We start from the raw sequence: 15,525 nt of genomic DNA on the forward strand, positions 1-15,525 counted from the left end.
CAGATAGACTTCAACGTGGATAAATGTGCAGTGGTCCATTTTGGCAGGACCAACGGGATGCAAGAGTACAATATCAAGGGTAGGAGTCTTAGCTGTGTTGAAGAGCAGAAGGATCTTGGGGTCCAGGTCCACAGGACTCTTAAATCGGCCTCGCAGGTGGAGGATGTGGTCAAGAAGGCATATGGTGTTCTGGCCTTCATTAATCGAGGGATTGAGTTTAGGAGTTGGAAGGTAATGCTGCAACTTTATAAGACCCTTGTCAGACCCCACTTGGAGTCCTGTGCGCAGTTCTGGTCGCCTCACTGCAGGAATGATGTGGAAGCTATTGAGAGGGTGCAGAGGAGATTTACAAGGATGTTGCCTGGATTGGGAGGTGTGCCTTATGAGGATAGGTTGAGGGAGCTCGGTCTCTTCTCCCTGGAGAGACAAAGGTTGAGAGGCGACCTGACAAAGGTTTATAAAATGTTGAGAGAAATAGATAGGGTGGATTCTCGGAGGCTATTTCCCAGGGCTGAAATGGTTGCTACGAGAGGACACAGGTTTAAGGTGCTGGGAAGCAAGTACAGAGGAGATGTTAGAGGAAAGATTTTCACTCAGAGGGTGGTGAGTGAGTGGAATCGGCTGCCATCGGTGGTGGTAGAGGCAAACTCGCTGGGGTCTTTTAAAAGACTTCTGGATGAGTATGTGGGATCTAATGGCATTGGAAGTTACAGATACTTCTATGGCTTGGTAGGTATAGATGTGATCGGCGCAACTTGTGGGCCAAAGAGCCTGTTTGTACTGTAGTGTTCTATGTTCTATGAAGAGACCAACATTGCCAATCCCATCTAACCACCTCTAGTCATAGAACCATTGAGAAATTCAGCCCACAGAACCTGCTGCGACAACAACTATCACGAAAAACAGATTAACGTCATTTTCCTACACGGGTTCCAGAACAGGGAATATTAAGAGGTCTCAAATGCCCACCCAAATATAAGCTGAAAAGTGGTAAGACTTTAGGCCTCCTCCCTCATGCCCCTCCTCCCTTTACCTCAAGTTTCTCCTTCCTCTCACATACACGACAAACAAAAGAATCCCCCTTTTCTCAGTTCCCCCACCACCTAAATATACCGCCATCCACCAATCCACACAAAAAAAAAGATCATGAATAAAAATGAAAAACTCCAGGGGGCAAGAAGGTAACAAGCCACAATATAAGGGCAAGGCATCACAAGAGACAACAAGAGTTGGGGGATGTGAGCCAAACAAAAAAAATGGCTGTCCAACCCCAAAACCCATAATCCACCCTGGCCCCATTAAAACACAGCCCAAACCCCAAACTCTGCCCCAGCTTTCAAACTCCCCAAACCCTACACTGACGTCCAAACTCCTGTCTGACATCCAAACTCCGGCCACAGCTTTCAAACGCCACAAAATCTGCCCCCTAAGTTTCAAACTCCCCAAATTCTGCCCCCAACTTTCAAACCCCCCCAAACTCTGCCCCAATGTCCAAACTCCACCCCAAACTTTCAAACTCCCCAAAATAACTACCCCAATCTCCTGGGCTCCAGCTCAATCTCAACAACATGTCTGCAAATTTTCTATCAAGTGCATTTGAGGGAGCTGCTGCAAGCCAATACAAGACCCCATTAAAGTCCCTAGTGCAACAAATAAATCGCAAAACCTCCAAGATACAATATGAATTTAGTGAAAAATAATACTTCTATTTTCATTTAATGGCTCAATAGTTTTTACTATTTTACTGTTCTTTATACACTGGGAAACGAGGAGGAAGAAGGTTGAGTTCAACAGAATTTCAAAATCTATTAGAGGGTTCCTCAAACAAAGCAAAGGCTGAAACCCACTGGCCTAACCACAAGTATGAGAAGCATAAAGCACCATAGATATTCCTGAAGCATAAAACAGTATTAAGACATTATAAAAAAGTCATTAAAATTGTTTTAGTTATCCAAATGCTTATCTCATATGGTTCCTCCCCAAAGTACTATGCTGAATTGATGTTATGAGTTGCCTGGGAGTACTGATAATATTGCTAGACAATTTTGTGACCAAATGACTGATTCCCAGATGGGAGAGGGTCTTTTACAGACCCTCCAATAGTGAAGTAGAGATCACAAAGGCCATTAGAAAGATAATCCAGACAGAGAATACTGCGATTTCCTGAAACCTCTCCTCCAGACATATAAAGTTAGGTGACTGATTATGTTATTAAATGCAGCGTAACTAATCACATAGACAAATGGTCAGCGACAGCATGCATTTTAAAGGTTAGGTCATTATTAACAAAATTAAATGAATATTTTGAGTCGTCACTAATGTGATAGATAAGGCAGTGTCTATGGATTTTATTTTCATGGGTTTTCAGAAGGCATTATACAAGGAATTGAAGGCAATCTATTGGCTGCAACAGAATTCGTTAAGAGATTGGAGACAATATGAATAATGGTCATTTCATCAAATTAATAGAATGTGGCTGATGACATCTCCCAGCAATCTGGGCCTTAGGCTTTTGTGATATTTAATGACTGAAGGAAAGAACAGAGAGCTGTATATCTAACTTTGCTGATGACACAAAGGTAAGTGCCACAGTAGTACATAAGAACATAAGAAATAGGAGCAGGAGTAGGCCATCTAGCCCTTCGAGCCTGCCCCGCCATTCAATAAGATCATGGCTGATCTGTCGTGGCTCAGTTTCACATTCCCGCCCTCTCCCCATAACCCTTAATCCCCTCGCTTATCAAAAACCCATCAACCCGCGTCTTAAGAATATTTAGCGAGGCAGCCTCCACCACCTCAACGGGCAAAGAATTCCAGAGATTCACCACCCTTTGAGTGAAGAAGTTCCTCCTCAACTCCGTTCTAAACCGCCTCCCCTTTATCTTGAGGCTGTGCCCCCTAGTCCTACTGTCCTTTCTGAGCGGGAAGAGTCTCTCCACCTCTATCCTATCCATCCCATTCATCATCTTATACGTCTCAATGAGATCTCCCCTCATTCTTCTAAACTCTAACGAGTACAAGCCTAGTTTATTCAGCCTCTCCTCATAGCTCAACCCCCTCAACTCCGGTATCAGCCTAGTAAACCTCCTCTGCACTCCCTCCAAAGCCAAAATATCCTTGCGTAAGTACGGCGACCAAAACTGCACACAGTACTCCAGCTGCGGCCTCACCAATGCCCTATACAGCCGCAGCAAGACCTCCCTATTTTTATATTCAATCCCCCTCGCTATGAAGGCCAGCATCCCATTCGCCTTCCTGACCACCTGCTGCACCTGCAGGCTGGGTTTTTGCGACTCATGCACAAGGACCCCGAGGTCCCTCTGCACCGTCGCCTGCTGCAGTTTCTCGCCAATAGTATAATTGGGTACAGGAAATATTTCTGCACAGGGTCATTGACTGATTAAATGAGTGGGCAAAGCTGAGGCAAGTGGAGTTTAACATGGGATAGAAATATCGAACTAGAAGTAGGAATAGGCCATTTGATCCTTCGAGCCTGCTCTGCCATGATCATTTTGATCATGGCTGTCATCGAATTCAATATCCTTGTCCCCCCTTCCCCCATATCCCTTGATCTCTTTAGTCCCGACAGCTTTATCTAATTCCTTCTTGAAATCAGACAATGTTTTAGCCTCAACTATTTTCTGTGGTAGTGAATTACACACATTCACCACCCTCTGGGTAAAGAAATTTCTCCTCACCTCAGTTCTAAAAGAACATAAGAACATAAGAAATAGGAGCAGGAGTAGGCCATCTAGCCCTTCGAGCCTGCCCCGCCATTCAATAAGATCATGGCTGATCTGTCGTGGCTCAGTTCCACTTTCCCGCCCTCTCCCCATAACCCTTAATCCCCTCTCTTATCAAGAACCCATCAACCTGCTTCTTAAAAATATTTAGCGAGGCAGCCTCCACCACTTCAACGGGCAGAGAATTCCAGAGATTCACCACCCTTTGAGTGAAGAAGTTCCTCCTCAACTCCGTTCTAAACCGCCTCCCCTTTATCTTGAGGCTGTGCCCCCTAGTCCTACTGTCTTTTTTGAGCGGGAAAAAAAAAGATTTACCCCTTATCCTCCAAGTACGAACCCTAGTTCTTTCTGGACTCCCCCACCACTGGGAACATTCTTTCTGAATCTACCCTGTCTAGCCCTGTTAGAATTTTATAAGCTTCTATGCGATCCACTCCACACTTCTAAACTCCAGTGAATATAATCCTATTCAATTTAGTCTATCTTCAAATGACAGACCTGCCATCCTAGCTATCAGCCTGGTAAACCTTTACTGTATTCCCTCCATAGCGACGGCATCCTTCCTCAGATAAGGACACCAAAACTTCAAACAATACTCCAGGTGTAGCCTCACCAACACTCTCTACAACTGCAACAAAACATCCCTATCCTCAAATCCTCTCGCTATAAAGGCCAATATACTATTTGCCTTCTCTACTGCCTACTGTATCTGCAAGATACTTTCAGCGATTGATGCATGAGGACACCAACGTCTTGCTGAGTATCCAGCTCTCTCAATTTACCCACATTCAAGTAATAACTTTTTCCTATTATTGCTACCAAAGTAGATAACTTCACATTTATCCACATTATATTGCGTCTGCCATGCGTATGACACACATTCAGCCTGTCCAAATCACGCTGAAGCACCTGTGCATCCTCCTCACAGCTCATCCTCCCACTCCACTTTGTATCACCTGCAAATTTGGAGAAAATACATTTCCCTCTTCCAAATTTGAAGATAATTCATCTTCACCTAAGATAGTTCCATCTTCCAAATCATTAATGTATGTGAACAATCAGGGTTCCAGCACAGGCCCCTATGGAAGCCCGCAAATCACTGACTGCCAATCAGAAAATGAATTTATGCCAACTCTTTGTTTCCTATCTGCTAACCAGCTTTCTATCCATCTCAAGACATCACCTGCAATCCCATTCCTTTAACTTTATATACTAGTCTATAATGTGAGACCTTGTTGAAAGCCTTCTGAAAGTCTAAATAAACTACATCCACTGGTTCTCCTCAGTCAACTCTACTAATTACATCCTCAAAGAATTCCAATAGATTGATCAACCATGATTTTCCATTTGTAAATCCATGCTGACTATATCTGATTATACCACTATCTGTCAAATGCTGAATTATGAAATCCTTGATAACGGACTCTAATAATTTCCCGACTACCGATATTAGGTTCCCAATGCGAGCTCATTCATTTCAGGCTCAAGATATAGGAGTGTTTCCTAAATGGCGAGAAACAGGAATTGCAAGTAAGGAGTGAAATTTAGGACTCCATGTTTTTAAAAATCCTTTTTATGGGAGTGGACATCACAGGCATGGGTAACAAATGCTGGCCTAACCAAATTGTCCTTTAACAGATCTCGCTAGGCCAACTCAGAGGGTAGTTAGGAGTCGCATGTAGGTCAGACCAAGATAACAGGTTTCCTCCCCTAAAGGACATTAGTGAACCGGATGGATTTTTATAACAATCAACGTTAGTTCCATCATCACTGAGATTGGCTTTATAATTCCAGATCTTTAATTGAATTCAACTTCCACCAGTTGCTATAAGACATTGAAGCAGAATTAGGCACTTGGCCCATCGAGTCTGCTCTGCCATTCAATCATGGCTGATATTTTTCTCATATCCATTCTTTTGCCTTTCCCCCCCGACCCTTGACCCCTTATTATCAAGAACCTATCTATCTCTGTCATAAAGACATTCAATGACCCGGTCTGCACAGCCTTCTGCGGCATAGAGTTCCACGAATTCACCAATCTCTGGCTGAAGAAATTCCTCCTCATGTCTGTTTTAAAAGATCTTCCCTTTAGTCTGAGGTTGTGCCCTCTGGTTCATTTTCCCTACTAGTGGAAACATCCTCTCTACATCCACTCTATCCAGGTCTCACAGTATCCTGTAAGTTTCAATAAGATCCCTCCTCATCCTTCTCAACTCCAATAAGTACAAACCCAGATTCCTCAACCATTCCTCATAGACAAACTCTTCATTGCAGGGATCATTCTTGTGAACCTTCTCTGGACCCTTTTCAAGGCCAGCACATCCTTCCTTAGATATGGGGCCCAACACTGCTCACAATACTCCAAATGGAGTCTGACCAGAGCTTTCTACAGCTTCAGAAGTTCATCCCTACTCTTGTATTCCAGCCCTCTTGAAATGAATACTAACATTGCATTTGCCTTCCTAACTGCCAACTGAACCTGCACATTAACTTTAAGAGAATCTTGAACAATGACTCCCATGTCCTTTGTGTTTCTGATTTCCTAAATATTTCCCCATTTCCCCCCCGCCATGGTAGAGGGATTGAATTTCGGAGCCATGAGATTATGTTGCAACTGTACAAAACTCTGGTGCAGCCGCACTTGGGAGTATTGCGTACAGTTCTGGTCACCGCATTATAAGAAAGATGTGGACGCATTGGAAAGGGTGCAGAGGAGGTTTACCAGGATGTTGCCTGGTATGATGGGAAGGTCTTATGAGGAAAGGCTGAGGGACTTGAGGTTGTTTTCGTTGGAGAGAAGGAGGTTAAGAGGCGATCTAATTGAGGCATACAAGATGATCAGAGGATTAGATAGGGTGGACAGTGAGAGCCTTTTTCCTCGGATGGTGATGGCTAACATGAGGGGACATAGCTTTAAACTGAGGGGTGATAATTATAGGACGGATGTCAGAGGTAGGTTCTTTACTCAGAGGGTAGTAAGGGCGTGGAATGCCCTGCCAGCAGTTGTGGACTCGCCAACTTTAAGGGCATTCAAATGGTCATTGGATAGGCATATGGATAATATTGGAATAGTTTAGGTTAGAGGGTCATTAGATTCGTTCCACTGGTCAGCGCAACATCAAGGGCCGAAGGACCTGTACTGCGCTGTAATGTTCTATGTTCTATTTAGAAAATAGTCTATCCATCCATTTCCCCTTCCAAAGAGGATAATCTCGCACTTTTCCACAATGTATTCCACCTGCCACTTCTTTGCCACTCTCCTAACCTGCCCAAGTCCTTCCGCAACCTCCGCTTCCTCAATACTACCTGTTCCTTTAGACAGCCTTGTATCATCTGCAAACTTAGCAACAGTGTCTTCAATTCCTTCCAAATTGTTAATGTATGTTGTGAAAATCTGTGATCCCAGCATTGACCCTGATGCACACTACTAGTTAACAGCCGCCATTCTGAAAAAGACCCCTTCATCCCATTCTCTGTCTTCTGTTAGTCAGCCAATCCTCTATCCATGCCAATATCTTATCCTAAACACCATGGGCTCTTATTTAACAGAGTCCGATGCGCCACCTTGTCAAAGGTCTTCTGGAAATCTAAATAAATCACGTCCACTGGTTTTCCTTTATCTAACTTATTTGTTACCTCCTCAAACATTTGTCAAACATGACCTTCACTTGACAAAGCCGTTCTGACTCAGTCCTACTTTATCATGCACTTCCAAGTACTCCACGATCTCATCTTTAATAATGAACTCTAAAATCTTGCCAATGACCGATGTCAGGCTAGCAGGCCTATAATTTCCCATCTGCTGCCTCCCTCCCTTCTTACAGCGATGTTATGTTAGCTACTTTCCAGTCCTCGGGTACCGTGCCTGCCTCCAGTGATTGCTGAAAGATCACCATCAACGCCTCTACAATTTCCTCAGCTATCTCTTGGGTGTAGTCCATCCGGTCCAGGCGATTTACCCACCTTCAGACCTTTGCAGTTTCCCTAGAACCTTCTTCTTAGTGACGGTCACTACACTCACCTGTGCCCCCTGACTTTCCTGGAGATCTGGCATCCCACTGATATCTTCCACCATAAAGACTGATGCAAAGTAACTATTCAGTTCCTCTACCATTGCTTTGTTTCCCATTATTACTACTCCAGCCTCATTTTCAAGTGGTCCAATTTTTGCCTCTTACTTTCCATATATTGAAAAAAAAACTCTTTCTATCTTTTTTCATATTACCAGCTAGCTTCCACTCATATTTCATCTTCTCTCCCCACCGTATTGCTTTTTTAGTTCTCCTCTACTCACTTTTAAAGGCTTCCCACTAATCCTTGCCACTTAGTATGCTTTTTCTTTTGCTTTTATGCTGTCCTTGACTTCTTTCATCAGCCATGGATGCCTTTACCTCCCCTTAGCATGCTCCTCCCCCTTGGGATGAATTTCTATTGTGCCTCCTGAATAACTCCCAAAGTGTTAGAAAAACAGAGGATCTAGCAGCATCTATGGAGAGAGAAAAACAGAGTTAGCATTCTGTGTTAAATGACTACTTCGGAACTCCAAAGAAGTTCTGAAGAGTCATTCAACCGCAAAATTTAGCTCTGTTCCGCTCTCCAGGAATGCTGCCGGATATGCTGAGTTTCTTTCAGCACTTTCTCTCTCTATGGCACAGTAGCACAGTGTTTAGCACTGCTGCTTCACAGCTCCAGGGTCCTGGGTTCGATTCCCGGCTCGGGTCACTGTCTGTGTGGAGTTTGCACATTCTCCTTGTGTCTGCATGGGTTTCCTCCCACAGTCCACAGATGTGCGGGTTAGGTTGATTGGCCATGCTAAGAAATTGCCCTTAGTGTCCACGGATGCGTAGGTTAGAGGGATTAGTGGATATAATATGTAGGGATATGGGGGTAGGGCCTGGGTGGGATTGTGTTCGGTGCAGACTTGATGGGCTGAAGGGCCTCTTTCTGCACTGTAGGGCTCTATGTTCTATTTCTGGCTTTCTTTACAGTTCTATATGCATGAACAACTGCTTAGTTTGTTGAACAAATTCCACTGGTCTTGGATTCTTCTAAATATGTATCAAAAGCCCAATTACACACTCAATTCTGAACATTTTAAAACAAGCCATCCTGTTCTCTTAAACATGGTCTTTCCAGCATGAGAAGTATCCACTAGACCTTCCTGAATGGACACACACCTTTCCATTCATCAAAATTACATCAAGTTTAAAGGCACAAAATGATCAGATCACAACTGCTGCACAAAACCCATAACAAAATCAATAGGTCTGAAGTTAACTGAAGATGAAATTTACTGCTAAAACATGTTAAAAAGGCTTACCATCAAACCAAAGTGAAGCTGATGTCAATAGAAAAACCGCAAATTTGAAATCACAAAACTTTTCAGAATGGCAATGTTGTACAGAAGCAGAGAAAAACAAGAGAGAACATTTCCCTGTGGGAGACTGAAGGACAGGCATGACTAGTATATATGAGTGAAGAACTAGAAGTAGTTGAAAGGATGTGGTATTCATAAAGATGCAGCAACAGAGGAGTGTAACAAATGAGCTTTCTCAGTCACAATTCTAACCATTGGTCGAAGTATTTTAATAAATATGCAGAAAGAGAAGGAAATAGATAGTCACTTTAAATATTGGTTACCACAAGAATTGCAATAGATTATGCTTCCCTGAGGGCTGTAGAAATTAGACTGCATGGTTAATACATCTGTAGGTTACTGTAATTAAATAAGTGGTTTCTTTAATATTCTAATGTTTGTTAACTGTTAAGCCATTAGCCTTGCTCTGTTCAAAAAGCTTCATGATTTCAATCTGTATGAATATTTATATCTCAGCCTGAAGGACTGGCAGCTTGATAACTCTGCACTCCAGTAAATAGATGATTCACAAAGTGATCAGTCAAATCTTAGTATGAGGGACAGATTTCTTTTGTTTTGATGAATGCTGCTTTAATTCTCTTTTTCTTCTCAAAGATAAGACATGCGTCATTCATTGCCTGTTGCTGATTAAATTCTGACGAAGGCCCCATACACTAGAACCATCATAACCAATCCTTCCTCTTCACAGCCTTATTTCCAGCATTACTTTGCTCCCTATTCTTCAATTCGCGAGTGTATATTGAAAAGAGGGGCAAGAGGGTGGTGGAGGGGCTCAAGTGGCTCCACAGAAGGCCATGCACCAAATCAATAAAATATTTTTATCAAGGCACCTTATCAGGTTAACTATACTGAAATCTTCTTCATGGGCTAGTTTATTTTTTCCAACATTTGGGAAGAACTATCAAATTCTGGATATCACTAATTCTGTTGCTTGTCGTTTGTTGCTTATCTACTTGGTATTAACATATCTCCTTAGTCGTTTATAGCCTAAACCACAGTATAACAGTGTTTATTCAGGTGTACTCACCTGAACACATAACACTTCAAATTAATTCACTGCATGTGATTGTGGTTACACTCAGAAGTCATGATGTGGAGATGCCAGCATTGGACTGGGGTAAACACAGTAAGAAGTCTTACAATACCAGGTATTATCTCACGTGAGAACACCATCCACCAGGTACACAGTACATACTCTTGCACCTCAGCCAACATTGCCTGATACACTGCAGGAAAGGATGTCCCAGGTCATGGTACACTGGGGAGATCATGCAGATACTACAATAGATGAATGAACACCGCTCGACAACCGCCAGGCAAGACTGTTCTCTTCCTGTTGGGGAACACTTCAGCGGTCAAGGGCACATGGCTCTGATCTTAGAGTAAGCGTTCACGACACAGGACAGCGCAGAGTCACTGAGCAGAGACTGATAGCCAAGTTCTGCGCACGAGGACGGCCTCAACCCAGATCTTGGGTTCACGTCATACTATCTGTAACCCCCACAGCTTGCCTGGGCTTGCAAAATCTCACTAACTGTCCTGTCTGGTGACAATACACATCTCTTTAACCTGTGCTTAACACTCTCTCCACTCACACTGTCTGTACCTTTAAGACTTGATTACCTGTAAAGACTCGCATTCCAATCATTATTTTGTAAATTGAGTTTGTGTCTTTATATGCCCTATTTGTGAATAGAAGTCCCACTCACCTGACGAAGGGACAGCACTCTGAAAGCTCGTGGCTTTTGCTACCAAATAAACCTGTTGGACTTTGGAGTTGTGAGACTTCTTACTGTGTTTACACTCAGAAGTGTCAGGGAGCTAAATAAATTCAGCTCCTCCATTCATTTAGCTGTTAAATTACTTTTTCACAAAAAGAGCTGGCAGATTTAGATAAAAGGTTATAATTTATGGTTTCTGCTTTTGATACTGCAAGTTTGTTCTGAAAGCTATAATAGTTTTAGCACTCAAAGGGTTAGAATACAGTACTTACAGCTTCTTTGATCTCACAGCTGAACACATGAAGCTGGAACTCATCTGTACTGCAGTAACTTTCAGTAAACGCAAAGCAATTACTCTCCAAAGTCCCATCGACACCTCGGACACAGAACAACACTGTATATATCGGAAATGCAGCTATCTCCGTGGTCGTAGCCTGGTCTATTATCCTGAAGTGGGAGGGAAACAAAGACAAGGATGCAAAACTCAGTTTGAAGACAGTGAAAACAATGATTGACAAGAGCTTTCTTTTCATATAGAAACATTTTAAAATATGAAGGTTCCACACACAAGATTAATTGGCCCTGATTGAGAACGGTCAACTTTTCCTTTTTACAGAAAGCAGCATTTATTCTTGTGATCTACAAATGTTCATATGATCCCAAATTAAACGCCATATTCAGAAGAATCTCACAATCTAAAAGCATAGAAAACCAAGCCGTTCACCATGCTTATGCCACTTCCTTGAGTGTGCTATCAAATTAATCCCACCCCTCCCTATTCTTTCCTCAGAGCCCTCAAATTTCTCCTTTCTAAATGTACGTTCAATTCCCTTCTGACAAGTTAATTTGGCTATTAAAAAGAATCCTATCTTTTAAATAAGAGGATAGAGGGCAAAAGATTATGGGAGTCACAGTTTATGAAGGATGATAGGCCTACGAGGAAATTCACAGGAACAGTGTCAGTGACAAGATTTTTCAGTTACACGGAGCCTAGAGTACCTGGAGCTGTTCCTCTCAGATTTAATCAGGGTTCAAAATTATGAACGGTTTCCATATGTATAAACTAGGAGAAGCCGCTTCCAGTCACTAGATGATAGCTGGAGCAAAATCCACTCACCCCACCCCCCAACATAACTGTGAGTGCAGCTTTTCATACAGACTGTTCATCACCAACATCTCAAGGGCAATTGGGAATGGGCAACAAATGCTGGCCTCGTCAGCAATGTTCACATCCCATGGATGAATAGGAAAAGTAACCAAAGGACACAAATGCAAGGTCATTGGAGAAAGAAGCAGAGGGGTAATGAGAACTTATTTCACACAGCAAGTTACGGTGATCCAGAATGCACTGTTTGAAGGTTTATTTTAACTATAACTGGTAGTTTTTTCATAGTTCCGATATAAAAATAACACCAAGTATGCTAGAAACCTGAAACAAAAACAAACTGCTCCGCCTCAGGAGGTGACGGAGATTGAGATCATGGAATATTTTTAAGATGGAGGTAGATTGAGTCTCTTGCCTAACAAGAATCTAAAATTATTGGGGATAGATGGGAATGTGAAACTCGAAATACAAATAGATTAGCCATGATCTTATCACATGGCAGAGTAGGCTTGAGGGGCGGAATAACTCACTCCTGTTTTATTTGTACTGGAAAAACCTAGGAGAACGAGGAGTATCCATGGCATCGCTCTCAAGGCCTGCCGAGCTTTTCTAACACTTTCCTTGTTTATTACACCATTACTGGCATTAAATTCCAGATTTAATTTTAATTTATATATTCCACTGCCTTGGTGTGATTTGAACTCTTATTACCAGCTCATTTGTCCAGGAACAACTCAACCATAAGTCACAAGCAAATTCAATATAATTTCCAAATATGAACTAAGTACATATAGAGAACTAAAAAGAAAACCTAGTATTGGTAATAGTAACCACAAAGTTACTGGAATGTCTTAAAAACCCACTAGTTCACTACTGTCATTTAGGGAAGGAAATCTGTCCTCTTTATCTGATTTGGCCTATTTTCATCCTTGGGCTTGCAACAATGTGGTTGTCATAGCAACATAAAGAAATGGGAGGAGTAAGGTATTCAGCTCTCGAGCCTGCTCCACTATTTAATAAGATCTGATTGTGGCCTTAACTCCACTTTCCTTACCTGTCCCCTATAACCACTGACTCCCTCGTCAATCAAATCTGTCCAACTTAGCCTTGAATACATTTAATATCCCAGCTTCCATTGCTCTCTGTGGAAGAGAATCCCAAACAGTATGGAATGCTGGCCTTTATAGCGAGGGGGATAGAATATAAAAGTAGAGAGGTCTTGCTGCAACCATACAGGGCACTGGTGAGGCCGCAGCTGGAGTACTGTGTGCAGTTTTGGTCGCCACACTTGCGTAAGAATATATTGGCCTTGGAGGGAGTGCAGAGGAGGTTCACTAGGCTGATACCGGAGATGAGGGGGTTGGACTATGAAGAGAGACTAAATAGACTGGATCTGTACTAATTGGAGTTTAGAAGGATGAGGGGGGATCTTATAGAAACGTATAAGATAATGAAAGGGATGGATAGGGTAGAAGTAGAGAGATTCTTTCCGCTTAGAAAGGATAGCAGGACTAGAAGACACAGCCTCAAGATAAGGGGGGGGCGGCAGTTTAGATCGGAGTTGAGGAGGAACTTCTTCAAAGGGTAGTGAATCTCTGGAATTCTCTGCCCGTTGAAGTGGTGGAGGCTACCTTGCTACATATATTTAAGTCACGGGTAGATAGGTTTTTGATAGACAAGGGAATTAAGGGTTATGGGGAGAAAGCAGGAACGTGGACTTATCCACTTCAGATCAGCCATGATCTTACTGAATGGCGGGGCAGGCTCGAAGGGCTAGGTGGCCTACTCCTGCTCCTATTACTTATGTACTTACGTACATCTTAAATGGAAGATCCATTATTCTGAAACTGTGGTAACCAAAACTGCACACAATGCACTGGTCTCACAAATGCCCTATACAGCTGTAGCACGACTTCCCTTTTATACCCTATCCCCATTGCAATAAAGGCCAACATTCTGTTTGTCTTCTGCTATGATCCGGTTAGGAATCATGAACATTTAGAGAAATCCAAACACCAAATTGGAACCAATTGATGTAAGCCACAAAATTCAAACCAAGATTAAGCTTGCCTTGAATTCCATGAAGTGAATGATAAAGTTTATTTGTTGCTGTTTTCATAGAGCAGGACTAGTTAACTATCATTTACTTTGACTATCTCTTAGAGAGCAGCAAAAAACATCAGGTCCAAGTTGCAACTAATATTCAGCAAACACCCAGATAAGCTGAAACCAGAGAACGTCCCTCAGCTCCACTATCTCCATGGGTTGGGATCCTCCTTTAGGACTTCTTTAAACACCTTTAAATTCCTAAAACAAAATAATCTTTCTGCCCTTACCCCAGAGATGGCAACATGTGGTTTACAGATGGGATAGGTGAAGTTGGAGAGTGATCCTGTGAATTTTCAGATTTGCAGATCCTAATCTCAAGGCACCAGGTCAAACATAAGAAAGGAAAACTCCTCCAGTTTACAACCTGCTGCCCTCCTACTGATGATTGCTTTATGTTGAACACTACTTGGAAGAAACATAAGTATAGCAAAAGCACAGATTGCACTCAATTTTCATCAATGACCACTGAAAGACATAGTTTTTAGACTAGGCCTGCAGCAAATTGTGGGAGAACTAACATGAAGGATAAACCTACTTCACTCTGTCTCAATAATTTATCTGGCATAGATGCATCAGTCCACAATAATATCAGTAGGAGTGACCACCACACAATTGTGGAGATCAGGTCACAACTTCAAGAGGAGGACACCTTCTATCGTATTGTGTGACACTGCCACTGTGCTAAATGAGATAGATTCAGATCAGATCCAGCAGCTCAAAACTGGGCATCCATAAGATTCTGTGAGCCACTAGCAGCAACAGAATTATATTCCACATGATCTGTAACTTCATGGTCCAACGTAGTCCTCCAATAATTACCATCAAACTAGGTGACCTAGTTCAATGAAAGGTGCAGGAAAGCATGCCAGGAACAGAACGAGGCATATCTCAGAATGAGGTGCCAACCTGATGACACTAGAACACATATAAACATTTACGTGAAAAACGGAAGCAGCGTATTACAGCCAGAGCTAGTAGACCCCATAATCAATTGATCAGATCAAAGCTCAGCAGTTCTGTCCCATCTATTTGTGAATGGTTGACCTGTTACAACAGGTTTTTAAGCAGCAGAGGAGGCGGTTATTTGGCTCAACTTCCCTTCAAAGATGCTTTGAAAGAGTTATCTAGTTAGCTCCACACTTTGGGCGGCACAGTGGTTAGCGCTGCAGCCTCACAGCTCCAGGGACCTTGGTTTGATTCCCAGCTTGGGTCACTGCATGGAATTTGCACATTCTCCATGTCTACATGAGTTTTCTCCCACAGTCCAAAGATGCGTGGCTTAGGTGCATCGGCCATGCTAAATTACACCGTAGTTCATGGGATGTGCAGGTTAGAGGGGTTGGCAGGGTAAATGTGTGGGATTGCGGGGATAGGGCCTGGATAGGATTGTTGTCAGTGCAGACACACAGAAGGAATGACCTCCTTCTACACTGTAGGTTTTCTATGTCTTCTATGTGTTCTGTGCTCTTT

At 42.6% G+C, this 15,525-nt stretch overlaps 1 protein-coding gene across 4 annotated transcripts in view; it reads right to left on the reverse strand.

The window, feature by feature from the left end:
• The window catches only part of rabgap1l (RAB GTPase activating protein 1-like), a 462,369-nt gene that overhangs the window by 373,780 nt on the left and 73,064 nt on the right, over positions 1 to 15,525 (reverse strand). For all 4 annotated transcript variants that reach the window (XM_080196010.1, XM_080196008.1, XM_080196011.1 and 1 more), the window contains one exon: positions 11,114 to 11,288. In XM_080196010.1, coding sequence (XP_080052136.1) covers positions 11,114 to 11,288 — 175 coding nt within the window. The remainder of the gene's footprint in view (positions 1 to 11,113; positions 11,289 to 15,525) is intronic.

The sequence above is a fragment of the Carcharhinus amblyrhynchos genome, chromosome 9 (genome assembly GCF_965287045.1).
Source record: "Carcharhinus amblyrhynchos chromosome 9, sCarAmb.v2.hapA, whole genome shotgun sequence".
Classification (NCBI taxonomy): Eukaryota; Metazoa; Chordata; class Chondrichthyes; order Carcharhiniformes; family Carcharhinidae; genus Carcharhinus; species Carcharhinus amblyrhynchos.